We start from the raw sequence: 27,843 nt of genomic DNA on the forward strand, positions 1-27,843 counted from the left end.
TTTGTCCCCTGGTACAGCTTTTTTTTTAATGTTCAGTGGCCATTTAAAAATATATATACTCTATGTAATCAGTTAACCTTATTTCAGCATTTAGAGTATTAAGTAAGACTTAACAAGGATCTTTGACTTGTTTTATGTCAGAATTAATTAGTGATATACCTAGCTTTTCTGAAACTTAGTCTAGTTGATTTTCCATTAGATCTTATTGCCACAAGAATATACTATATGTTCATATTGCTGATAACTTCTAATGTATGTGTATAGGTATGTCAGGATAAAGTTTAATAAGTTACTATTTATATATGATTTAGTAAAATAGAAAAAAAAGTCTAAGTAAAGACCTGAAGAATCCTTCCAAGGAGAGAGAGACTTAAACTAGTCTTCTAGGTTGCATTATCTGTAGACAAATGGGGAGTGAACAAGAAATAGCATTACATGTATAGAGAACTTAATAAGCACATGTAATTGCGGAGAGACTTTCCTGACATTGGAGGGAGGACATCCATCATGAAGAGCAATAGGAGACAAGACTGAATAGGTAAATTTGGGCTTAATTAGCAGTTGCATTTTAAAGTCTGGTGAAAGAGAAGTTAAAAAAATTGAATACAAAGCCTTTCTGTCACCTAATGGTCATTATCACATTTCATTTAGTAAATATATAGTGGTTTCATTGCAGTGTCTATAATAATTGCTTAAGATAATTACCATCATAGGCAGCCAAAAAAATATGGAAAGGACAAACATTATTCTATAACAGGATTCTGTAGAAGTAGTGTGTGGCAAATTGGACAACTCAGCAGTGTTAACTCATATGGTGGATTTTGTAGCACTGTGTGCTAAATACACCAGCATGGAACATCTCTTGAGAATGAGAAGAAAAGGATATAATTCCAGTATATTTTAAGAGTCAGAAAACTTGTTAAGGAAGCTCCTAAATACAAATACTTGAGAAACTCATTGATGCTGATGATGAAAAGTAGTTTTCTGCATTTGAAAAAATTAGAAATTTGGAAATGCCTTTCTACTTCTATTGCTTTAGACACCTGTAGATTGAAGAGTACTATGCTTTTGACATTTACTTGTGAAAATTAGGAGAATATTAGAGAGAAATCAAGAAGTAAATAGCATATTCTTAGAGGAAAAGAAGGTATATTCCAGCACTCTTATTTCAACTGAACTTTGAAAGGCATGAATTGGGGAAGCCTGAAAACCAGAGAACACACTAGGCAAATGGTTAGACATGACCTTTATTGGCACTTACGAAGAGGAGAGGGATTTGATGGTGATGAGTCAAAGAATGAAGATAGCGTTCTGCAAAGAGATGAGAAAATGAGGGGTGATGAAAGGGTTTTCAGAACAAAGATATTCAATAGGGTATGAGAACAGTTTCTGCTAAAGTTACCTTATGCACATGAATGGGTTGTTTGGTGATGTTTTCACAGAAGGGAGTGTACAGCCTTGAAAGGATTAAAGTTTGCATTACTATTTGTATATTCTTTCTTTTTAACCAGTGAGTGTCCAGGTTATGTCTGTGGCTAAGTACTTAAGGCTATGTTTCATTTAAGGGGGGATGACAGCATCCTGGGGCCCTGGGCTCCCACAACTCTAATGGCTGTTTATAAAAAATTTGGAAGTAGGTAGGGAAATGGATAACCATTTAGTGTGGTAACCCCGTTCGTGTAAACCATTTTATTTGAGAGATTCCATGCAAATTTGTTTTATTTTGGTCATATTAATTTTCACCAAAAACATGATGTCTAAAATATTTTAAATATTCTAAAATGCTTTCTAATTGTCTATGGCAATTATTGTTTAAGGGCCATAATCAGGAGAAACAGTAATTTATTGTTTCTGTTCATCTTTTCAAGCTCTGTATACTTTGGTTAGTAAATGAATATAAGCATTTTTTTCTTCCAAGTTGGGAGATAGGAAGATTTTTTAAGAGTTCTAACAAGGCTTATGTGGGTTAATTAGACATGTAGTGGTCCTTGAAAATCTTACATCAAATACAATTAATTTTTATGACTTTTTTTTAACTAAAACAGTAATATTTTGGAATGACATATATATCTTTCACAAAAAAATTAGATTATGCAAGGAAAAAGTATTTTAGACTCTTTTGTAATAGCTATTAAGATGATTCTCTTACTTTTTATAATGTTAAACTATATAAAAAGAACTTGTTAGCCTTCTCTTTAATAAAGTATCATATAACTAGAATATTTCATTTGCTGTTTGTCAGTTCCATTTCCTCCCTTCCATAAAATACAGCCACATAAGTGGTAGTATTTAGATTGCCAAGATGACTTAAGAAAGGCCTGCATTAAAAAAAAATTCCTTTCCAAATAGAATGAATTTTTGTAATACATTTTGTATGTAGCCCTCAATTTTTTGTGCTTAAATAAAACATGCATTTAGATACAACTGTAATAGAAATGAATATAAAATGAATATTTTTAATCATATGGGTTTCTTGTGAGCCACAGAATTTGATGTATAGTGAGTCTACATATACTTCTTAATAAGCAAATAATTTTCATATGTAGAAATACGCATTATTATTATTCCCCATTCTTACAATTCTAAATTCAGAGGTATTTCTTTTAATAAAAAGTAAGGTCAAGTATGAAGTTAGTGACAGTACTCATTAGTAATTATTACACTAATAAAATTCAGACATGGCTGAAGCAACAGTGGATTCATTCCATGGTAGCTACCATATTAAGACTTGCTTAATTTGTGGGCTATCCAGCAAAAAAAAATTATTGTAATATTACTGTGTGTTTGAGAGTCAACTGTTTTAAATATGGGTATTCTAGGGAGCTGCATTTCAACCCTAGAATTTGGTATGTCAGAGATATACTGATGCTGGAAATGTAAAACAAGATAGGAGAACTTAGCATCTCAGTCTTATGATGACTCCTGAATTGAATGTTTTGACCAGGCTTTCGTTATGTAAATTTTACAAGATTATTCATATGGTAACTTTACATGTATTAGTTTACTTCTGTGTGTGAAAACTAAGAGAGAACATTTGTATAGTGAAGAGACAAAGAAGTGCATTTGTGGTCAGTTATTTAGAAAAAAAATTTTATGGAACATAGAACAGAATTCTTAGATGTACTACCTTGTTTGTAAAACTTGAAAAGGAAAATAAACCACATATGAATGCAGGAATAATTAAGGTTATACTATTCAAGGATTTTAATTATTATAATTAACCAAGATTAGCATTTTTGTTGCATTTTCTAGGCAATTAAGTTGGAGTATTCAAGGTTGGTTAAATTGGCCCAAGAAGACACCCCACCAGAAACAGATTATCGTTTACATCATGTAGTGGTCTACTTTATCCAGAATCAAACACCAAAGAAAATCATTGAGAAAACATTGCTGGAACAATTTGGAGATAAAAATTTGAGCTTTGATGAAAGGTAATTTGAAAATATGAAATATCTAATATATATGCTCAAAATTGTTCTTGTTTTTTAAAAAAATCCCACTGTAATTTTTTAAATGTTTATACAAATAAACACATTTTTAATAAATACAATGCAAAATTTGACTTCACTTGATTAGAGTTGTAGCTTTTAATTTCTCTGTAATTTATAATCATGGCCTTTTGAAATTTGGATTGAAAATAATTTAGATCATTTTAGTAAATTTAAGTTGTGAACCAAGATACCAAGCTAAGCAATATAAGGATATGCTAAAGAATGTAATATGATCACTTCCTTTATAGGACTCCAATTTAGAGAACAGAAGAATTTCTCAACCAGTAAACTATAGCCATTTGAATCAGATAATTCTTTGTCATGGGGGCTGCCCATTGCATTGTAGGATGTTTAGCAGTATTCTTGGCCTCTAGCCACTAGGTGCCTGCAGTATCCCCCAAACTGTGACAGCCCAGAATGTCTCCAGATATTCCCAGATATCCCTTGAGAGGAGGCAGAATCACCCCTGCTTGAGAATTATTGAGAAAGGTATTTAATCAAGTTTATGAATAAAATTATTAAGCATCCTTTGACAAAAAGAGAAGGCATAGAATGGTTCAATTCATTTTGATTTAGCAAAATAAAAGTTTTCTTTTAGAAGCTTCTATAGAAGTATTTAGTAATGTGAAAATTAAAATTTAATCTAGTGAGAATGACTACCATATTAAATGTAGGGCTCAAGTAATAGTCTATGGCATTGACAGTTATTTTAGAATACAGAAACATTTATGATAGGCCTGCTTGTAATCAAATTTTAATTCTAAAATAAATGATTATCCTTTTATGAATGTCTCAAATGTAATAAATTTTAAAATGTGTAGCAGAAGAGAATATGAGGAAAATCAAAACCTGGGTTAAAATCATGGCTCACCTTGTGCCAGCTTTGCAATTTAAGATTATATTAAATATATTTGAGCAATAACTGATAGTAGGTGCCCAAGGAATGTTGGATATTACTTTTGATTTAAGTAGTATGGGCATTACTTATTTGTTGCATATGATTGTAAAGAGCTAAATTTTTGCTTATTATGACTCATCATCTGGATTGTCATTGTACTGTGTTCCAGTGCATTTGTACTGTTGAATTTGAGGAAGATGTTAATGGATTAATGGCACTGACTTTTTAAAAATCTTTTTTCAGTTAGCTGACCTGAGAGACAACAAGGAGTTCATCTGTTTTGATAATCCAATTACCTTGTGCTTAGAAGACTTAGATACATGTGATTACCTCATTATATTTTATCAAGATTTCTTTAGCAGTGATTCTGATCGATCCTTTGGCATGTTTCCATCCTTGAAACATTAAACACGTTTTGGATTCCCTCTTTTTGCTATTTAAGGATAATACCACTTGGAAGAATAAGATTTAATTTCTTTTGAGTATAATTAATAAATACACTTTGTAAAAAAAAAAATGCCCTTCATTTTTTTCCCTATGCAATCTTTATTGCATCTTTCAGTATGTATTCAAGGTATCAGCTAACAACATATTTGGTATTCAAATGCATTTGTGTAACTTGTAAATTTGTACATTTATTGAAAAAACAACTTAAATGCTCTATCCAAATATAAATATAACATGGTAAATTTGAATTAGAGTTGTTGATACTACCATCTTTATGTATTTTGTATGTATCTAACATTGGTCCAAAAATCAGTTTTAATTTAAGGTTATTGCAAATTTTCTCCCCAAAAACATATTGCTTAGTGACAGTGGATTTCATTTTTCTGTGTATTTGGTAATTTGGTTTTTGTGCAACACATTTCTCTGTTTTTATGGATTTTGCTTTTGATTTTCTTTTATTTGAAGGTGTCACAATATAATGAAAGTTGCTCAAGCCAAACTTGAAATGATAAAACCTGAAGAAGTAAACTTGGAGGAATATGAGGTAATGTGCCTTCTTAGAGGTTGAACTATAGATTGTGGGATTCAGTAGGTCACTAAATTCCTTTCATATCAACACAAGTAAGTTTGTATTAAATTACTCAGTGCCTAAGTTGCTAATAAATTTATGGATGATTTTAGAATTAATTCAATACAGTGGCATATAAACTAAAAAGTTTTTAACAAGAAAGGAAGTTTTTCTTTTTTCTTGCTCAGTACTTTTTTGTATTTTTGACTCATTCTCAACTGTTCTGAGAAGCAACTCAAGAACAATATAACAAATTACATTATTCTTCAAGTTTTTATTACATAGCAATAACTAGTATTTACAAAAAGCCGACTGTATGCCTAGCAGTATTCTAAGCCTTTACAATTAGAAAGTGAAATTTTAAAACAAATATCACTAGGGAGCGGGTGTAGCTCAGTGCTTTGAGCACCTGCTTCCCACATGCAAGATCCTGAATTTGAGTTCAATCTCAGGAACCTCCAAAAAATATATATATATATCATTAATAATGAACTAAAAAGACTAACAGTATGAAGTAGGTGTTATTATTAGCCATGTTTTACATGTGAAAAAATGAGGCACAGAGAGGTGAAGTAACCTGACCAAAGTTTTCACGACTAGAAGCTGACAGTGTGGCTAAGAGAATTTCCATTCCTAACCACTCTGCTATATTGAAATTATGCTATATCTTTTCTTTCAGTTTGCTTCATCAGATAGTTGCAGGGGAAGTTGGATTCTTTTTTGTCATTGCAGGCCATATATACTTATTCTAATTGTTTCAAAACAGTGAAATATTGAAATACAGTATTTGTCCTCTTGTGCCTGGATTATTTCGCTCAACATGACATTTTCAAGGATCATCCATGTTGTTGCATGTATCAGGACTTCATTCCTTTTTACATCTGGATAATACTTGATTGTATGTATATTCCACATTTTATTTATCCATTCTTCAGTTGATGGACACTTAGATTCCTTCCATCTTTGGACAATTGTGAATAATGGCACTTTGAATGTCAATGTGCAAATATCTAGTTGTGTCCCTACTTTCAATTCTTTTAGCTATATACATAGTACTGGAAATGCCAGGTTGTATGTTAGTTCCATACTTAGCTTTCTGAGGAACTGCCAAACTGTCTTCCACACCAGCTACACCATTTTACATTGCCAGCAGTGGATGAGAGTTTCTGTTTCTCTGCATATTCTCCAACACTTTTTTCCACTTTTTTAATAGTGGTCATTCTATTAAGTATGAAATTATATTTCATTGTGGTTTTGATTTGCATTTCCCTGATGGCTGTTGATGTGACCATCTATTCATGTGCTTTTTGGTCATTTGTATATCCTCTTTGGAGATGTCTGCTCAGGTATTTGGTCCATTTTTTAATTAGGTGTTTGTCTTTTTGTTGTTAAGTTGAAGGTTTCTTTATATATACTAGATGTTAATCCTTTATCAGATATATGATTTCCAAATATTTTCTCCCATTGTGTAGATTGTCTTCATTTTCTTGATAAAGTCCTTTGAGAAACAAAAATTTTTTTAATTTTGTGAGAACCCTTTTGTTGTTGCTTTTTGCTTGTGCTTGTGTAAAGTCTAATAAACCATTGCCTAACACAAGATCGTGAAGATGTTTCCCTACATTTTCATCTAGGAATTTGATAGTTCTAACTCTGATATTTATGCCTTTGATCCAGTTTGAGTTGATTTTTATATATGGTGTGAAATACAAGTCCTCCTTTTTTGGCAAATGGAGAACCAATTTTTCCATACCATTTGTTGAAGAGACTATTCTTCCCAATTGAGTGGTCTTTGCCACCTTGTCAAAAATCAATTGTCCATAAATGTAGGGGTTGATTTCTGAGCTCTCAACTCTATTACATTTGTCTCTATGTGTATCCTTGTGCCAGTGCCATGCTGTTTTGATTGCTGTGGCTTTGTAGTAAGTTTAAAGATTAGAAAGTGTGAGTCCTCCAACTTCATTTTTCTTTTTCAAGATGGCTTTAGCTACTCAGAGTCCCCTTACCTTTCCATATAAATTTGATTTGATAATTCGTTTTTCCATTTCTACAAAGAAGGTTGTTTGAGTTTTGATTGAGATTGCATTGAATGTATAAATTGCTTTGGGTAGTATTGACATCTTAATGATATTTAGTCTTCCAATCCGTGAACCCAGAATATCCTTCCATTTATTTAGGTCTTCTTTGATATCTTTTAGCAATGTGCTATTATTTTCTGTGTACAAGCCCTTTACACCCTTAGTTAGATTTATTCCTAGATATTTGATTGTTCTAGTTGCTATTGTGAATGGGATTTTTTTCTTGATTTCTTGTCTGGTTGTTGGTTGCTTGTGTATAGAAACTCTGCTGATTTGGGGGTATTGATTTTGTAGTCACCATTTTGCTGAATTCATTTCTTAGCTCTAAGAGCTTTCTTGTGGATTTTTCAGGACTTTCTGAATATAAGATCATATCATCTATATCGAATAGGGAAGGTTTTACTTCTTCCTTTCCAATTTAGATGCGTTTTATTTCTTTTTCTTTATTACTCTGGCAAGAACAGATACAATGTTGAATAACAGTGGTGACGGTGTAGCCCAGACGTCTTTTAAGAACAATGTGAGAAGGTTTGTTTTACTGGAAAGCAAGACATATTATCTTAACCTACTTTTACTTCAAGAAAATATTATTAGAATAAGAATAGATAATTAAAACAGTATAACAGTTGAAATTCCAGGAACAGATTCTCACAAATTTGGACTCGTATAAGAGATGGCAAGCAAATCAGTGAAAACTATCAGATCTTTTCAAATAAAAGACACTGTGGAGTAAATGAAATTTTATCCATTCTTCACTCCATATACAAAAATCCTTTTTAAATTTTGAAAGTCTACTGTTTAAATCTGTTTCGAAGACAACATAAATAGAAACTCAGAGACATTTACCTATAAAGGAAATACATTGACTAGATATGTGATCACTTTAGAGCCATAGCTACCCAGAATATGTTTCCTTATGGCAATGAAGAACAAGTTGAATCATCCCTTACCTAATAATGTCTTCATATAAATGTCCTTCAAATGGGTTGATCTCTCAGTAGTTGTCATCAAGATTCAAGTTACTTGGTACTTCCATTTTTATTTATGATTAGAATCTTCAGCCCCTCACCCATGTTGCATCATCAGGTTGGATTCAGCATGTTTTTATTCTTAATCCTTTTCATGTTCTTTCTAATTGCAGAGCCATTAAATCCTATCAGTTTTTAAATAACAATTTTTTTTTAAGATTTATTTTTTTTCTTTATTTACCCCCCCACCTTGCGACTTGCTTGCTGTCTGCTCTCTGTGTCCATGCTCTGCACACACTTCTGTGTCTGCTTGTCTCCCTTTGTTGCGTCATCTTGCTACGCCAGCTCTTTGTGGGCATGGGCCATCAGCTCTCCACGGGCGTGAGCCAGCTTACCTTCACAAGGAAGCCCTGGGACGCAAACCCATATGGTAGAACGGGAGCCCGATCGATTGAGCCACAGCCACTTCCCCTAAATAATGTTTTTAAACTCTACCTATCCTTCTTTGTCTTGCTCTAAATTAGGGACAGCAAACCTTGTTCCACAAAACTCAATTTACCACCTGTTTTTTTAAATAAAATTTTATTGAAGTATATCATTCATGCATGAGCAAATAATAAGTATATAGTAAAAGTTGTGAACGTATAAACAAAGATGCATATCATCATGCAGGGCTCTCATAGTCATCTCACCACCAACACCTTGCATTGTTACATTAGTTGTAATTTTTCCATGTTATCACCATATACTTAACACTTTGTTAAAGAAGAATGTTCTTATATTTATACTCTTAACCACAATCATCATCCACCACCAAAATCACTACGTTATACATTCCCTAGATTATTCTCTAGCTTCCTTTCAATTGACATTTATGTCTGCAGACTAACCCTTTCAACCAATCACCTTTATAAATCAAAAGTTATACTCATTGTAGTGTATTACCATCACCACCTGTTTTTGTGAAGTTGTATCAAGCCTAGCCATTTATTTACATAATATCTGTTGCTGTTTTTGCGCTACAATGGCAGAATTGCGTAGTTGCAACAGAGACTGCATGGCCTGCAAAGCCTACAAACATCTACTGTCTGGCCCTTTACAGAAAATGTTTGATCACTCTTGATTTAAGTCACAACTATGGCAATTATAATGAGAACATAGAATAGCAGGACAAATTTTATCTTTGTTATTAAGGTCTACTAATAGTATGAAAATTAAAATTTGTTTCATTTAAAATTAAAATGTTTATGGTAGAGAAGAATACAGTTGGCCAAAAACTGTATATTTCTTATTCCTTATTTTTACTTGCTTATAATAATATGTATATAAAAGTATTAATATTTTTCAGTATCTACTTTTACATTAATCCTCTATTGAATTTTAGTTGTTTTTCTTGAAACCATTTCCTGTTAAATAAGTTAAGAAAATCCTGAATTTATTGTCTTCTAGGGATATATCACCTCTGTCATTTAAATTTCTGAATATTACATACCTTATAATTTTGGAAGTAGACCCCTCTTTGCAGCTGTCATTTTCACCATGCTTCAGATCAGTACGCTTTGCAGCTATCACATTTAAAATCAAATTTATCACAAATTTGGAAAAATTAAGTTTAAATAAATTTATTATATGAAAATTTCTATTCTTTAAAATTTGCATTAACAGTGTGCAAACTTTGATTTATTTTAAAGTAATAACTTTATTTACCTCTATAAAAATTATAGGTGCTATAATAATATTTTGATATATGCTTTTATACTAAAAAATTTTTTGGAGCAAGTATGGTAACTTGATTGATAATTCTGCCTTTGTATTTCTCTTATATTCCAGTGAATTTTTCACTAATGCATAATATATTTTATATTTATTATATTAATAATTAGACTTTTGAGTCAAAAATTAAAGTTGATTTAGGTTTAGTGTATCTTAATTTTGAACTATGCTTTTCTTACTACAAATAGTTATAAGAAAAATGTTACTTTATAAAGTCTTCATTCTGACTTCAATTTTTTTACTCTGTATATTTTAAATGTTTTCCCTTACCTACAGGAGTGGCATCAGGATTATACAAAATTCAGGGAAACAACTATGTATCTTATAATTGGGCTAGAAAATTTTCAAAGAGAAAGGTAAGGCAAATATGAAGAGCTTAATCTTTATACTTAATTTTTTAGATATGACCTCATTTTATAGAAAAGATTTTATTCACAAAATATTTATAATAAGTTTTTAATTTTAGAACAGTTTCAGTTTTACAGAAAAATTTCCAGATTTTGCTTCTGAGTACCCATATATTCCCACAGTATATATTTTCATTTCAAGTTAAATTTGTTAAAGTTGGCATTAGTGTCTTTGCTTCCATCAACTCCCAAATGTTATATTTAAGCTTAGAACAGGATAGGATTGGATTGAAATCCAGAAAGTTTGGTGGGATCAAAAAAACTTATTAAGGCAATAGAAAGCAAGAATATCTCATGACCTAAAACGCAGCCCAGCACATGAAAGGAACTCTTTGCATTTCTTAATGTCTACTTGAACCCCTAACTTTTTTAATGTTTTTTCTTAGTTTAATCTGAATTTTCAAATCAGAAATAGTATTTCCAATATGTCTCTTTGTCTGAACTTCCAGATATTATAAAAAGTATAGTTGTGGAAAACTGATCACTTGCCTTCTATACTTGCCTTCTAAATAATGGGACTGCAAACACATTTCAGATGATTTTTCATTTAAATTACAGATGGTTTTAAAAAATTTCAACTTAGTAACCTATAATAATGTTATTTATTATTGTTATTACGTGAAAAGGATGAATGTTAATTCATTTTCCATTACAGATTATTCTCTATTTTGTGTTTCCTTATTTTATTTCTCCATACATTTCTTAATTCATATCTTTTCATTTACTTGTCATGATTTTCAATGCTGTATTTATGAGTTCATATTGCAGGTAAATAAAAGGAATATTAATTTTTTTAATAAAGCTTAAGAAATTTCCACTACAGTAATGATGCTGGGTTTTTCTTTTGTGTTGTTTTTTGTTTTTCTTCTTTATTAGAGAAGTTGTGGATTTACAGAATAATCAGTGATGCTGTTTCTTTTAATTCTAATATGGACTATTACTTGTAGGCTATGTTGCCAGTCAGACACATTTGGCAATGTAAATTTAAATTAATTAAAATTATTAAAACTAAAAACTCAGTATCAGTCAAAGCCACATTTTGAATGTTCTGTAGCCACATGTGGCTAGTAGCTACTGTATTTTAAGCAGTGCAGCTATTGCTTATTTCCATCATTGCAGAAATTAATTGGATAGTACTGCTCTAGAGAGCAGTTCTCACTATTTAAAAGATTATTACACAAAAATAATAAGTTATTTGTACTTAAGTACAAATTGTTAAAGTTCAGGTTGTGTAATTTATAAGAAAATTCCTTTGGTAAATGAGATAGAAAATATTTTGATCAATAGCTCCATTATAAGAATTACTATTTTGGTAGGAGTTTTTATCTCTTTAATTGGAATATTCAGTATCACTTTTAGGATTTCTGAAATTTGTGCTAATGCTGTGACAAAAATATTAATCTTACAAATGAATGTAACATCTAAGATCAAAGAAGATATATCTGTTTTACAGATAAAGAAACTTGTCTCCATAGACATGAAGTGACTTTGTCAAGGTCACACAACTAAGGAAAGAAAAATTAAGAAAGAGACCCTGTATTCTGTATAATTTAGTGAAATCAGAAAAACTATTATTTATTTTATTCATTAAAAATTAAAAACATGAAACTATCACTTTCTTCCTATCTGTGTAGTATCTACATTTGATTTTTTCAGTTAACATTTGTTAGAGGAATTTTTATATAACTCCTAAGTAGTTTTATAATTTGCTTATCAGTTCATAAATATATACTTGTTCAGAAAGCCATTATTCAAGTATTACAAATGTTCTTTGAATTGGAAAGATTGACTGGCAAGTTAGTAAAGGAATATATAGCAGTTACTAAAGCAAGCAGCATATAAAATATTGCCAAAAGTCTATCAAACTTGTTTTTAATGAAAACATAATGGTTGAAAGCCTTGCATAGAAATTTACTGATGAGGAATTGTCAATTCTGTAAGGAATGAAATGAAGCCATGGTTTTAGGAACCATAATTTTACTATAGTGTAAGTGAAGATAAATTAGAATTGATAACTACTCCTACATCTTGAATAAGAATATAGTGACTGTACTTCTGAATCGCAGTCTGAATTTATTTAAAAATATTTTTTAAGCACTTTAGAGGTTGGTAAATACAGAACATTTTATCTACCTCAGTAGATAGTTAGAACAAGGTTATGGTTTTGGAGTTATGCTTGCAGAGGTGCCTCAAATCTAAAAGGCCATGTAAGAATGTTATGAAGGGGAGACCTTATTAGCAGAAAACCCAATAGCTAGAAAAGAAAACAGGATATGCTTGTTGTCTATTAAATAAACTGCTTCAAACTTAGAGTCATTAAACAACAATATTTAATATTATTGTAACTCCCTTTAAGATTTTTTAAATAAATAATCTTTAGCTGAAATTTTGTCCATATTATTTTGCACAAAACGTGAACTCAAATTTTCTCAAAACAAATTCCAGGAAAGAAGTTGTTTTCAAAATAATGTTTTAAAAAACTTATTCTTCATGACATAGTTTCAAATTTGATTTATTTGATGCATGTGTGCATTAATTTCCAAATAATCTTGTATTTAATATTTCAGATAGAAAATTGATATTTTACATATGTGTACATTAAACTCTAACAATAATTGCCAGAGATTTTAAATAGTTTCTTTTAAATTAGACGTAGAGTGGGCATCAGCATCCCAGAATCCTTAGAATTGGGGAATAAAATATAGGCTAGAGTGGGCTTACTGGTATTCTACTATAGACTTATTGTGATACTAGCAGTGGAAGAAATTATATCATTGATGTGAAGACAGTAGCCCCTGGAGGTGCTAATGGTCAGGGAGAGGAGATGTAATATGGGGACATTTTCAGGACTTGGAATTGTTCTCAATGACATTGCAATGACACATGCAGGCCATTATATATCCTGCCATAACCTACAAAATTGAGTGGGAGAGAATATAAACAACATGTAAACTACAATCCATGCTTAGTGGCAATGCTCCAAAATGTGTTCATCAATTGCAATGAATGTACCATACTAATGAAAGAAGCTATTAATGTGGGGAAAAGTGGGTGGGGTGGGGAGTGGGGCATATGGGAATCCCTTCTTTTTAATGTAACATTTTATGTAATCTAAGTATCTTTTAAAAATAAATTAAAAATATAATAATAAAAATTTTTCACTTTTGGTTACCAGGTGCTGGGGAAGGTTAAGGAAGGGTACGTTAGAGCTTAATTGGTACAGAATTTCTGTTGGGGGTGATAAAAAAATTTGTGATAATGGATAATGTTGATAGCTGCCGGCAATGTGAGTGTAATTAACATAGCTGAATTATAAATCTGAATGTGGTTAAAGAGGTAATTTTAGGTAGTAAATATGTTACTCAAATAATACTTTTTTTGTGTTCATTCATCTGTGAGAAATTTTAGATGGAAAAAACTGACACAAAGCAGATATCTTAAAATATCTTTCATATTTCAGTTACATACTTACATGGATGAGTATGTTTTTTTATTTAGCATGCTAGGAGAAGCATTATTACATTTGAGAAAAAACAAACTTTCGACCCTATTTATAAACTTACTTTGAACTTCATAACATCTCTTCTTACATTAATATAACATTAAAATTACTTAAATATAATACTTAGGTCTACCCATTTCAGCCTTTTTATTATTTCTAGTTTTAATCCCACCAATTAGTTCAGATTTAAAAGCATTTTTTCCTTTTCCGTCTTCCATATCTCTCTCTTACCTTTTTATCAGTGCTTAGATCAGTGCCTGTAAATAGAGAAAAACTGATAGTCACTAAATGAAAAATGATGTTTGTGGTCAAAAACCAAATTAATCTCATCCTTCTTTCAGACAAAAATGACTTATCTTCTTAAGTGAGTAGATTGTTGGCATTTATATCAGTACTAATTTTGAGTCCAAAATGGAAACATCAGGAAAACAATACCAAAGAAGATGGAAGGAGCTAACTATAATTAATCAATTTTAGAATCTTTTCTGAATTACTACCTAATTTAACTATCTTCTGGTTTCAGATGTTACTGTTGCTAAGAAGATGCCCTTAAACATACAATGCATTAAATATTTTTTGCTGTACTGGTGTTCTGGAATAATCAAAATTTAAATGTGTACTTAAACTGTTCTATAAATTATAGTTGACTTTTTTTTTCCAAAGATGAAATACTAATACTGTATGTTTCTCTTTAATTTTTAAGTTATATAGATTCCTTGCTGTACCTTATCTGTGCTTATCAGAATAACAAAGAACTCTTGTCCAAAGGGCCTTACAGAGGACATGATGAAGAATTGATATCACATTATAGAAGAGAATGTTTACTGGTAAGTTGAATGCCTATGATATGTGCTTACTTTATCATTTTGTTTTATATTAAGCAAATTTTCCATTCTCATATATCAGTGATTGATTCTATAAACTCTGCTGAAGTATGAGTCATGGTGATATTTATAATCTGGGTCTTCTCCACTTTGTATGCATATTTGCACAGTGTATTCAGGAATACACTGCATTTTTATCCTCACTTTTTATGTACCCTAAGTATTGTTAAGTGATGATCCAGAAATGTTCTTAAAATGGGATCAGAATGATTAAGTTCCTATATCTCTTCGTCACTGCTACCACTCCTTGTGTGGGCGGGGGAGGGGAGGGAGGGTTGCAGCATAGAGCATGAAGAAATAACCATCTTTATTGTTCCAGAAAATGTATAATGGATTTTTCTAGTATTTTATAAATGGTGGTATACTTGGTATAAATAATGTCAAGATTCATTTTAATATCCTTTATTAACATCATTTAATACTCCTTTTTTTTATAACTAGCAATCAATGGTGTCTTTCTGCAAATATTTTCGCTATTTGCTGAAATATTAGTGCCAATGTAAAGTTTTTAAAAATTATTTTGCAATCTTTTTGGATGAGTCTTTCCAGACGTTTGGAGTCCTTTGTTGATATTCCCTGAATCAACTAACCTTATATATAAAATCACAAATTCCATCTTTATAATTTTTTGTGATTATTTGTCCCTTTTAGTTAACTAGTACTTCACTCTGTATTGTGACCCTAAGTTAGGATTTTTTCTTTAGAAAAGTATGTAGAAAAAGATATCCAAGGGTGTATGTGTTTTAGCCTATTTAATTTTGTTTTTGGTTTAAGTGTACTTTTAAAAACTTTTACGTAGCTGTCCTGGAATGCTTCTTGCAGTAGACCTGCACATTATGCACTAATTTTAGTCTGCAATAAGTCTTTAAAATTTTTGAGTGGGAATATTAGAAGGTTATCTTACTATTTTTCTCTCAGCTGATTTCAGTGCATTTGAGTATATATTTAAATTAAAATTTTGTGGTAATTTGTATTCATTAAGAATGGTGTTTTTAATTTGACCAGTTTCAAAATGTTTTTGCATCTATCCCTGAGAAGAACAGATTGATTATATGTATTTCAGTTTTAAAGCAAAAGCAAAGATTGTTAATGTAATAGTATACTTTTTATTAGCTTAAAAACACTGAAGCTTTGGGTTATGGAAATATTTTGGTAAAGCTAATTTTAAACATAAAGAGAATATTTCTCTTATCATTTCATGATAGTAAGCCAGCCACACCTAGTTTGTTGTTTCACATAGGGAATTAAATGGAACCTCATGAGGATTATTTCAGTGTTCCTTTTAAGTAATTTCATATTGAGTATTTACAGAGTATCAGGTTCTGATGGCTACACAAATGAGTAAGGCAGTTTCTGTTCTCAGAAATCTGACTCATGTGCCATCCCAAATGGTTTGTGCTTTATTTTATAGGTACTTGAGAGCCATTTTAAGTTTGATTAGGTTTGGCATGATCAGGCTTGATTTTCAGAAAGTAATTCTGACAGTAGTATAATAGAGGATGGACTAGAAAAAAGTAGAGATTGGTTTCTTTGTTTTTTTTTGTTTTGCTTTTTTCAGTAATGAAAATGCTCTAATATTGACTGAAGTGATGAATGCACAACTCTATGATTATACCAAATGCGATTGATTAGATAAATTGTATGGTTTATGAATAAAAAAACAAATACGCCAAATGCAAGATGTGGACTATTGTTAGTAGTAATACTTTGGTATTCTTTCATAATTTGTTACAAATGTTTTACAACAATGCACGATTTTTGTAGTGGAGTGATACATGGGAGCCCTGAATGAGATAATATGCGTGTTTGTTTTGTCAGTTCACAAGTTTTACTATTTACATATTGTTTATGTATGTTCATATATGAGTGATATACTAAATTGTTTTTTTTTTTTAATGAAAAAAGAAGCTTAGAATGGATAGACAGGGGAAGGGAGGGTGTTTTAGTTTCCTGGGCTACTCAAACAAATACCATTTAATAGGTCAGCATAGACTATGGGAATTTATTGCTTACAGTTTTGAGGCTAAAAGCAAGTACAAATCAAGACATCTTCAAGGCAATGGTTTCTTCCTAAAGACTGGTGTTCTGGGGCTGGCTGCTGACGATCCTTTGTCCTTTATCTTGTCACATGGCAGGCGCCTGGTGGCATCTCCTAGTCTCTCCCTTCTTTTCTCAGTTCCGTTGATGCTCAGCTTCTGGTTGCTCCCTCCATGGCTTTCTCTTTTTCTGTCTGAATTTCATTCCACTAATAAAGACTTCAGTAATCGAAGATTAAGACCCATTTTAATTAAGATGGGTCACACCTTAACTGAAACCTCATGAAAAGGTCCTACATTGAATGGACTCACACCCAGGAATGAATTAAATTTAAGAACATATTCTTCTGGGATACGTACAGCTTCAAACCCCTACAAAGGGTAAGGGCCTGAACAAAGGCAGAGTGCAATGGATTTCAAGAAGAATACATAGAAGATGTTGAATAAAATGAAATGAAAGGACTCGGTAACTACTGGATGAGTACGAAGGGGGAAATAGAGGAGTCAAAACTGTCTTTCTGGCTTTGTCTTTAGCATTGGGAAATCTTAAGAGGATGAACAAAGTTAGTGTTGAATATGCTACATGTAAGGTATTTCCTGAGCATTCTTTGATTGAGTGGAATTGAATTAGAATAAAACTTAACATTGACTTTCAGAATAATAGCAACTCATATCTCTTTGCATGCATATTGTCAAAAATTACAGTGGATGTATTATAGGCATTATTCCTCTCAACCAGTATGTAAGGAGGTACTAGTAGTATCCCGTTTTTCATATAAAGAAACTAAAGCTAAAAGATTTAAGTAATTTCTCAATATTAGATAATTGTTGGCTGAGTTGGATTTTTAGCACAAGCTTCTCTCCACAGGATAAATTTGACAGGAAAGAGATACTATAAACATAAGAAATAATACAATTTTTATATTTGAAATTTGGTTTAAAGTCATGATTGTTTAAAAATAATATTTATCATCTGTAATCACCTAAGATTTCATATTTGAGCCTTTAAATGTTATAGTTATTATTATATCCATATCCCTTATCTATTCCTTACATCTGTATTTCTTATCTCATGGATTTCTATGTTCTACTGGAAAAGTTCTTCTGGCCCAGACCTCATCTGTTGCTTATTTTTGTAAACAAAGTTTTATTGGTACTCAGTCATACCCATTTATTTACATGTCCTACATGGCTGCCTTTGCCCTACCATGGCAGGGTTGTAAATACTCAAGCCCTCGAAGCCTAACATATTTATCTGACCTTTTATAAAAAAAGTTTTGCCAACACTTATACTAGATTATAAGCTCCAAGAGAATGTTTCTGTATTATTTACTTGCTACCCCCACATTTAGAAATGTTTATGGCACATGACATGCACTCAGTAAGAATTTATTGAAGCAATACAGTTACTTTTATGTTTTTATATCAAAGAATATAACAAAGTGCCTATTCAGTTGACGTTATTTGGAGAAGATGGAATGAAGAGTTTTTCAAAATTAACTATAGTCTGAATTTGCTTATTTTTTACATTACTTTTGAGTGCTTGTCAAATTTTATGTTGGGGAAGTTCAGCCAAGATACCCAATAGTTGGGACTTCCAGGTAATTTTCTCTGTACCTATTATGATGATCAGAATAATATAATCTAAATATGAACTTGAAAAACATGACAGTATTTTTTCTACTGCTTTTGGCTTTTGTTGCTGCTGCTCCTTTTATATGCGTAGCTTTTCCTAAATGGTTTTTCAGGAAAAGTTGAGATTTGTTTTGTTTTGTTTTGACTGCCACTTGTTCTAATTCTGTTTGTTAACATACTTATTATAGTGTCTTCAATGTTTTCAGTGTTAACCTCTAAAGGTATTTTTATTTAATTAAAAAAGAAAACCTGTTCTTTTTTGCTTTGCATTAAGAAACTAAATGAACAAGCTGCAGAACTCTTTGAATCTGGAGAGGATCGAGAAGTAAACAATGGTCTGATTATCATGAATGAGTTTATTGTCCCATTTCTGCCCTTGTTACTGGTGGATGAAATGGAAGAGAAGGATATACTTGCTGTGGAAGATATGAGAAATCGATGGTGTTCCTACCTTGGACAAGAAATGGAGTGTAAGTTTAAACAATGCTAGTGGGCCCCTGAGTTCTTGGGATTAAAAGTAGTTCATCTTAAATATTACTACTGTATATTGCTGTTTTTTTAATTTTCTGTAATATTTTTGCTTTTTATCATTACTTGTTTTTATTTACAATCTAAACTGTGAACAGACTCTTGACATTTATATTTCATCTATTCTCCCAAAAGGAAATTATTTTATCTATTTTGAAATGGAACATCACCTGCACACTCCAAGTTAATTAATCAAGTTGAGAAAGATATTATAATTTCTCTCTTCTCCCTCTATCCCCAGTTGCATCTCATTGTTTGTATTTGCAGCAAACCTCCAAGAAAAGCTGACAGATTTTCTGCCAAAACTGCTCGATTGTTCTACGGAGATTAAAGGTTTCCATGAGCCGCCGAAATTACCTTCATATTCCACTCACGAACTCTGTGAGCGATTTGCCCGAATCATGTTGTCCCTCAGTCGAACTCCTGCTGATGGAAGATAAACCGCACACACTTTCCCTAAATACACTGTATAAACTTTTTTTAGTTCTTAACCCTTGCCTTCCTGTCACAGGGTTTGCTTGTTGCTGCTATAGTTTTTAACTTTTTTTAATTTTAATAACTGCAAAAGACAAAATAACTATATAGACTTTAGCCAGACTGCAAACAATAAAGCTGAGAATCGCATGGTACTCAGACTTTGTTTTAACCAGAACTGATGTAAAATTACAAATCTGATTGATTTTATTAAGGCAAAACCACGCTTTTTGCCACCTCTCTGTTACAGTATTAATTTGCTTTTACCTTTTCTTTATCAACAGCTTTCCATTCAGTCAGGATCCTTCCATGACTGTAGCGATTTAAGTGTTCAGCACTGTGTATGATACATAATATTTGGTAGCTTGTAAATGAAATTAAAGAATAAAGTTTTATTTATGGCTACCTATGTGTTTGTAAGCAGGTATATTGTATGTTAGTGTGTTATTTTAGTTTTAATATATAAATGGATTTTGTCTGGGGATTGATTAAGATTAAGTGATGAACAGATTAATACAAGTCTTAATTTTGCTCTAATATTAGTACCTTGGAATTTTATTAAGTATTTGACAGTTAAAAGATATTTGTATTTTTTACTAAGTTTTTAAACTTAGTATGGCACCCAAAAATGTTTTGCATTCAAATCAGGTTTCCACCGAAGTGGCTGATTTTTAAAGTCAAATCACAATGAAACTTTTAACTTTCTCTTAGATTAGCATTTTATTTTTTTATATATTTACAGTAATATAGCAAGGTGATTATTTCAAGAGAAACCTGAAAAAAGTATTTGAATAAGGGCTATTTAATTGTGAAACTTATAGGAAATATGTATATGTATTTATACATATATACACACAAATACACACACATATATTCTTCATAATGGAGGACAATGTTTTGCATTATATAATCATTCTATTTTTGTAAATTGTATACCACTTTAATTAAGAATGTTCTCTACTAATCAATGCTGTGAAATTAAGCTGATAATGTTAAACCAGAAGTTGTGAAAATCTTTTCTGCTTTTATTTTACCTATTTTTCAAAAGGAAAAATCTGTAGAATATATTTTGTAGATGGAACTACTGTTTAAATTTAGTGAAATAATATTGTGAATGAAATTAATGCTTTAAAGGTAATCATGTTACCAAACAAGCTATTTTTGAATTTATAAAAATTTCTTTATAAATGAGACTTTGTTAGCTTAGTAAAATATATCATGGTACTATGTGTACGTTTGTTACAGCGACGTCAAAACTAGCGCTCTTTATAAATGCCTCATAAAAGATCCTGGAAGCAGGAGAAAGAAGAAAATACTAAGCTATTATGTGATGCTCTTTATAAAGGTATAAGTGTACTCTTATATGAACAACAAGGAATTGGTACTATGCAGATTATAGCTGTCAAAATGTGTTTTGCTATAGACTTTCAGTTGTCTACTGAGCAGAATTAGGATTCTGCATTGGTTCCAAGACCTGTGAAAAATTTAGATACTTCATATGTATCATCAAGGCTTTTGTAAAGCATCTTCCATAGTTTTAAAGTTGTGTTTATGTACATAATCGACCACTGAGACATGAAGTGTTTAAACCATGTGGAAAGTACTTTCAAAATCATGTTGAAAGGCACATCCAAGGAATCTTGTGACTCTTGTGCTAAAGGTAGGTAATATTATTGTATTGACTTTGTACTTCTAAACCAGTTTATTCCTCATAATGAATCTGAAATACTTATTTTCTTTAAATAAGAGATCTTTTTCAAGACCTGTGGAAACAACTGTTTATATATCAATTTTTATTCTAGTTTTAAGAAGATTTAGGTCAGTGAAATTTCCTTACATTATTTACTGGGTTAAATATAATTTATAGCTAGTAATTTAAAACTTGGAACCTCCTAATACAGTTGTCCACTGCAGGTAACACTTTGATTTAAATGACTTTTATTTTGACTACTACATTAGTCTCTCCCTAAAAATTAAGTTTTGGAATAATTCAAGGTATAATTTAAAGTGGAAGAATGTAAGACTTTTTAAAATTTTTTAATTTTTTTAAATTTCTCTCCCCTCACCTCCCCCCCAGTTGTCTGCTCTCTGTGTCCACTCTGTGTCCATTCACTATGTGTTCTTCTGTGACCGCTTCTATCCTTATCAGCGGCACTGGGAATCTGTGTTTCTTTTGGTTCTGTCACCTTGTTGTGTCATCTCTCTGTGTGTGCAGTGCCATCGGGCAGGCTACACTTTCTTTCGCTCTGGGCGGCTCTCCTTACAGGAGCACTCCTTGCGTGTGGGGCTCCCCTATGCGGGGGACACCCCTGTGTGGCAGGGCACTCCTTGCGCGCATCAGCACTGCCCGTGGGCCAGCTCCACACAGGTCAAGGAGGCCTGGGGTTTGAACCGTGGACCTCCCATGTGGTAGGTAGACGCCTATCCATTGGGCCAAGTTCGCTTCCTGTAGCAGAATGTAAGTCTTATAGGAACTTATAAATACAGGGTTTAGGGAGACTGTAGCCATGAGTGAAACTATGAAACCCCTATAATACTTCACTAAAATACATTAATGACCATGCACTAAATCAGTAACTCTCAAAGTGTTGACTTTAGATCAGTAGCTTCCACTTCACTTTGGAACATACTAGAAATGCAAATTCTTGAGCACCACCCCTAAACTACTGATTCAGAAACTCTGGGAACAGTCTGTGTTTTAACAAGTTGGCCAGATGATTCTAATATTTGCTAAAGTTTGAGAACCACTGCACTAAATAAAATTCTCAGTAGCATTTTTTTTTTTGCATCTTAAATTGATCCCATATAATTTCCATTCACTCATGATCCCTCATTTTGTTGGAAGCTTTTTTGTCTTTCCCTGTCTTAGAATTTCAGGGACGTGGCTGAAAACTCTTTTGCTTAATTTTAGATTTAATTGATTTTTTAAAAAGGTGGATTTTCTCCCCATGTCTGGTTGTGTAGAGGTCCAGTATCTTTCTGTTTTATGAAGCAGAGTTGTTGGCTCCTGCCTCTCTCCTGTAATCCCTGAAAAGTTCAACTTGGCTGAATGGAGGGATGGGTAGGAGTGGAATATCCTTTTGTAATTTTCTTGTTAAAGTTTAATTTACATCATTAAGTAAATTAAGTGTAAATTGTTGGGCCCAAGATAACTTCATGTAAAAATGTGACATTGGCCCAGTTTATATACCTCTTTTCCAGCAGGAATATGATTGTTGGTGTCCTCCTATTTTAGTTTCTTGACTACTAAAACAAATATCATACAATAGGTTGGTATAAACAATGGGAATTTATTGGCCCACAGTTTCAGAGGCTAGAAAACTTGCTTCCCCCCATGGGATGAATATCTTCTGGCTGGCTGGCAGTGTTAGGGTTCTTAGCTTTTCCATCATGTGGCAGTACTCATGGCAGCACCTTCTCCTTTCTCTTCTGGTTCTAGGCTGCTCCTAGTGGATTTCTCGCTTTTTTGGCTTTCCTGTAAGGCCTCCAGTAATAGGACTAAAACCCATCCTGATTAATTTGGGCCTCACCCTAATCTCTTCAAAAGATCCTATTTAGGAATAGGTTCACACTTACAGAACCAGGAAATGGGACTTGAACATGCCTTGTATGGAGTATAGAATTCAATCCCCAACATCTCCCTTTACCCTCCGGGTTACAGTACAAAAATTCATAGTTCTGCTCTTATATCAGCTCTGTTGTTTTCTTTTACTTTCACTTCATTATTAAAATTATAGCAGTCCAAGTTATAAGTTATCCTCTGTGCATTTATCTATATATTAATTCAGAGTTTTAAATAAAATTTTATTGAATGAATAAATGAATGAAATAGTCCATGTTGATTCCTGGTCCATGTTCGTATGTTTATTTTATCACTTGTTTTATTGCTAACATTGTACCATGGATATGTTTCCATTTTGCTACAGTGTTGTTGTTTTTTCTCCCAAAACACCAATAATCTAATAATATATATATAATTATTAGAGAAGTCTTTGTTTTACGGAAAAATCATGGATAAAATACAGAGTTGCCATATACCACTCTAACAGTTTGCGTTAGTGTGGTACATTTGTTACAATCCATGGAAGAACATTTTAATAATTGTACTATTAACTGTAGTGCTTCATTTACAATAGGGTTTACTGTTTGCCACAGTGTTTTTATTCTTACCTCCTCCATTTCCCTTTCACCCCACCCCCTTCATCCCCAGCCTAGCAATACCACTATTAGCAATTACAGCCAAATCTCTTATTTAGGTAATATTATACAGCCTGTACCCATAAACAGTGTTGTTTCCAGTAGGGAAGAAAGCCATTGTTTTACAGAAATGAAATTACCATCTATTTTACACACCTTTGTTTTTAAAAATCCCTGTAATTTCTAGCCCCTAGCTCCTCCTTTTTCTAATTAGCTTTAAAAGAAATGACTTACAATAATTAAAATAATTATAAAATAATACTCAAAACTAATAAAAGTAAACAGTCATGTTTGAGGAAACTATGCACAAAATAAGTATGCACACTAAAATTTCAAACATCCTGATCATTCCATGTTCAATTCTCAAATGGCAATTTCAGATTTTCACAACTATCCTCAACCTCCTATTTAATACCAACTCCAGTAAAAACAGAAGAACTTCATCAAGAAAATTGGGAATATGCGGTATGATGCCCCTTTCAACTTTCTACTGTCCTCTTTTCAACTTGGCACCTCCCAGCTATAAATTTTCAGTTAATTATTAGTTAACCAGGATATTAACAAGTAGATATACTTCACTGATAACTCCACATTATGAAGAAAATATAAATCAAGTCAGATGTTGTATAAAAGGGACTCTAAATTTAGATAAGACATCCATTATTTGGGGAACATACTTCTTCTACAGAAGCCATCAAAAAAGCTCTTCCCCCCCCCCCCCACCCCCCCCCGTTAGTCTAAAGTCTGTACAACATCATTGAGTCATTTAGCACCTGGTTCTCTCACTTTTTAAATAATCTAGATTAGTGGTTTTCACCTTGGTTGTGTACATCAGAAACATACGCAAATCTTTTTTAAAAACAGGTTATCTAGGCCCTCTCTATAATGTGTATTCAAAAAAGCTTTTAAGGTGAGAACTAGTTTGATAATACTTGGCCTAAATAGGTGCTTCTCCAAAATTAATTTATCTGAGAATTTTCTGTGGCTTTAACTTGAGAATGTGTGATTGAGCGTGACTGAAGTGTAGGGTAGAGGAATTTGCTGTTTTCACTACTGTATGTCACAGGAAATGGTGGAGGGCTTAAATTTGCTTATATACTTTAAGTAGTAGAGTGTCCCCATTTAGGCTTATGCTCTAGCCAAAACTACAGTTGGAAGTTTCTGGCCATAATTTATTGGACATCTGTCTCTTCTGTGCTGAGTGGATAAGGTGCAGCCTGTAAAACCAGATTGCCCAGGTTCAGATCCTGGCTCTGCCATTTCTGAGCTTTGTGTTGACCCAGAGTGAGCTATTTAACCTTCCTGTGCCTTAGTTTCCTTTTCTGTAAAGTGGGGATTACAATATAAAATACCTTATAATATTGTTACAAAGATTAAATGGGTTTCTATATGTAACACACAAAATGTCTGCCATGTATTGTGTTCAGTAATCATCAGCTCTTTATGGTTTATCCATAACAATTGATTACTTACGCTCCTAATTTTCGGGATCTTTGACTTACTCTCTCTTCTTTGCGTTACTCTCATTTCTACCTGCATTCCTTGTTTCCTTTTCTATCTACTCCTTAAAATTAGGGGTTCTCACGATACTGTTCTTAGCCCTTTGCACCTTTCATAGATTATTTTATTGATATCTATATGCCAATGGTTCACAAATCATTGTTTCTGACTAAAACTCCTCGTAATAAGACTCAAATATATCCAATTGCCTTTTCAACCTATGTACTTGGGTGTTTCACAGATTCCTTAAATTTAGCATGTCCGAAACTAAAATCATCACTTATTTCCAAATCTAATTTTCTTACATTACCTTAGTGAATGATATAAAATCCCCTCACTGCTACTGCTGATGAGGTCTGTCTACTCTTTAATTTGAACAATGGATTTGCTCCCAAGTAGTCTGTCTTTGGCCTTCCTCCCTACTGTACATCTTTCACAGTCTTTGCAAAATAATATTTTGAAAAGGTCTAATGTACACGTCTGTCTTCCACTGATAGACTGAACTCCTCTAGAGGGAGATTGTATCCCTCATTTTTGTAACCCCAGTACTTGTTGAGGTATCTGACAGCAGTTGATGTGCACTCTTAGTTCTCCAGCCTTCCAGTCATTCTAGACCTATGCTGTCCAGTACTGTACACACAAGCCCATGTAGCTATTTAAAATAAGATAAAATGTTAGTCATACCAGCCACATTTCAAGTGCTCAATAGCTACATGTGACTATTAGCTGCCATATTGGACAAGACGTTTTAGAATTTTTCCATTATTGCAGTAAGGTCTACTGGACAAAACTGCCCAGATTCTTGCTTAGGATAACCCACACTAGGTATTTCAACAGAGAAACTGCAGTAGAGTCATTATAGGACAACCCAGAGATCCTAGCTGCAGGAAGCAGCCACTGTCCCTAGGGCTGAAGAAACAAAATGGGAAAGGTTGCAGTTATTGGAGTCTTGGAGCTCCAAAGAGGGGGTGCCCACAGAGTTAGTGCTAAGACCTCTGAAGAGGTTCATCATTTAACCGCTTTTGCTATTTCTGAGGGATACAATGAAAATAGTTTTGGAAATTCTTTAAGTAGTTGAAGACTAGAATCAACTGCCATTATTAGGGTAACACTGATAGGAATAGCAAGCAAAGATAGAGAAGTAAACCTTTTTTTCCTTTTCCTTCCAGTATCCCTCTAGTACTTTTTGTTGGCAGAACCTAATAGGAAGGTAGCTGTTAATGGAGTCAGGGAAATGTGATTTGCAGTCTCCCAGCTTCATTCATAGAACAGAGGATATTTGGGTGGAAATAAGGTTATGAGGATAATGGTGGAAGTAGAGCCAAGAGAGAACAGGTAAAGAAATAACACATTAGTTTCTTCTCAAAAGACTACTTTTGGGAAGCGGGTGTGGCTCAAGCAGTTGGGCTCCCATCTACCATATAGGAGGTCCAGGGTTTGATACCCAGGGCCTCCTGGTGAAGGCAAGCTGGCCTGTGTGGCAAGCTGGCCCACATGGAGTGCTGATCCACACAGGAATGCTGCCCTGCACAGGAGTGCTGACCCACACGGAGAGCAGATGCAGTAAGATGACACAACAAAAAGAAACACAGAAGAGAAGAGTAAGAGACGCATCCAGCCAGGGAGCTGAGGGAGCACATGAGAATGATTGCCTCTCTCCCACTCCGTAAGGTCCCAGGATCAGTTCCCGGGGGTGCATAAGGAGAATACAAACAGACACAGAAGAACACACAGCGAATGGACACAGAAATCAGACAATGGAGGGAGGGGGGGAATAAATCTTAAAAAAAAAAAAAAAAAAAGACTACTTTTTATCCAAAGATATTAATGCCTAAAACTCCAAATATTTGGGTAGAGATTATTTCTGTGGACTCAAGTAAATATACTATTTCCAATTGAAATCTTGTGCTTGTCTATCAGATGAAACATTTTAAGGATGCTTTATAATTTTTTAAATCAGTGAGGGAGGGATGTATATATTATAATATGAACCCATGCCTATCCATTCATTCAAACATTTATTGCATACCTACCATGTGCCACACAATCTGTTAGGTGGTACTTCATAAAACAAAATAAATTTTTAAATAATGAAAGTAATCCACCCAGATCCATCTATCCAAAATTAGGCACTATGAACATTTTTGTGTTGATGCCTCCAGAGAGCTTTCTATGTGCATGAACATGTACACACAAACATACACAACTATAGAAATTATTTTAAAAGCTTTTAAAAAATATTAGACATTTTCAATAAAGTATATAAATACCTTTCTTACTGCTTTACCATATTTGATAATGAGTGTATTACAATTATTTTATTTTGGATATACAATTTAGGTAGCTCTATGTGTGAATATATAATTTTTGTGTTTTGTCTTTCAGACTAATTCTTAAAAGTACAACTTCTGTCTGGATCTTCAGGAATTCAGATATGAAAGTTTGAGTTAATTGTCAAAT

At 32.7% G+C, this 27,843-nt stretch overlaps 1 protein-coding gene across 8 annotated transcripts in view; it reads left to right on the top strand.

Annotated features, from left to right (window-relative positions):
• The window catches only part of USP25 (ubiquitin specific peptidase 25), a 164,568-nt gene extending 143,658 nt beyond the window's left edge, over positions 1-20,910 (top strand). For all 8 annotated transcript variants that reach the window (XM_012526815.4, XM_004462644.4, XM_012526814.4 and 5 more), the window contains 6 exons: positions 3,253-3,431; positions 5,302-5,380; positions 10,497-10,576; positions 14,833-14,956; positions 18,959-19,154; positions 19,480-20,910. In XM_012526815.4, coding sequence (XP_012382269.1) covers positions 3,253-3,431; positions 5,302-5,380; positions 10,497-10,576; positions 14,833-14,956; positions 18,959-19,154; positions 19,480-19,652 — 831 coding nt within the window. In that variant the 3' untranslated portion in view covers positions 19,653-20,910. The remainder of the gene's footprint in view (positions 1-3,252; positions 3,432-5,301; positions 5,381-10,496; positions 10,577-14,832; positions 14,957-18,958; positions 19,155-19,479) is intronic.
• The last annotated feature ends 6,933 nt before the right edge of the window (positions 20,911-27,843 follow it).

This window comes from Dasypus novemcinctus, chromosome 4 (genome assembly GCF_030445035.2).
Source record: "Dasypus novemcinctus isolate mDasNov1 chromosome 4, mDasNov1.1.hap2, whole genome shotgun sequence".
NCBI lineage: Eukaryota > Metazoa > Chordata > Mammalia > Cingulata > Dasypodidae > Dasypus > Dasypus novemcinctus.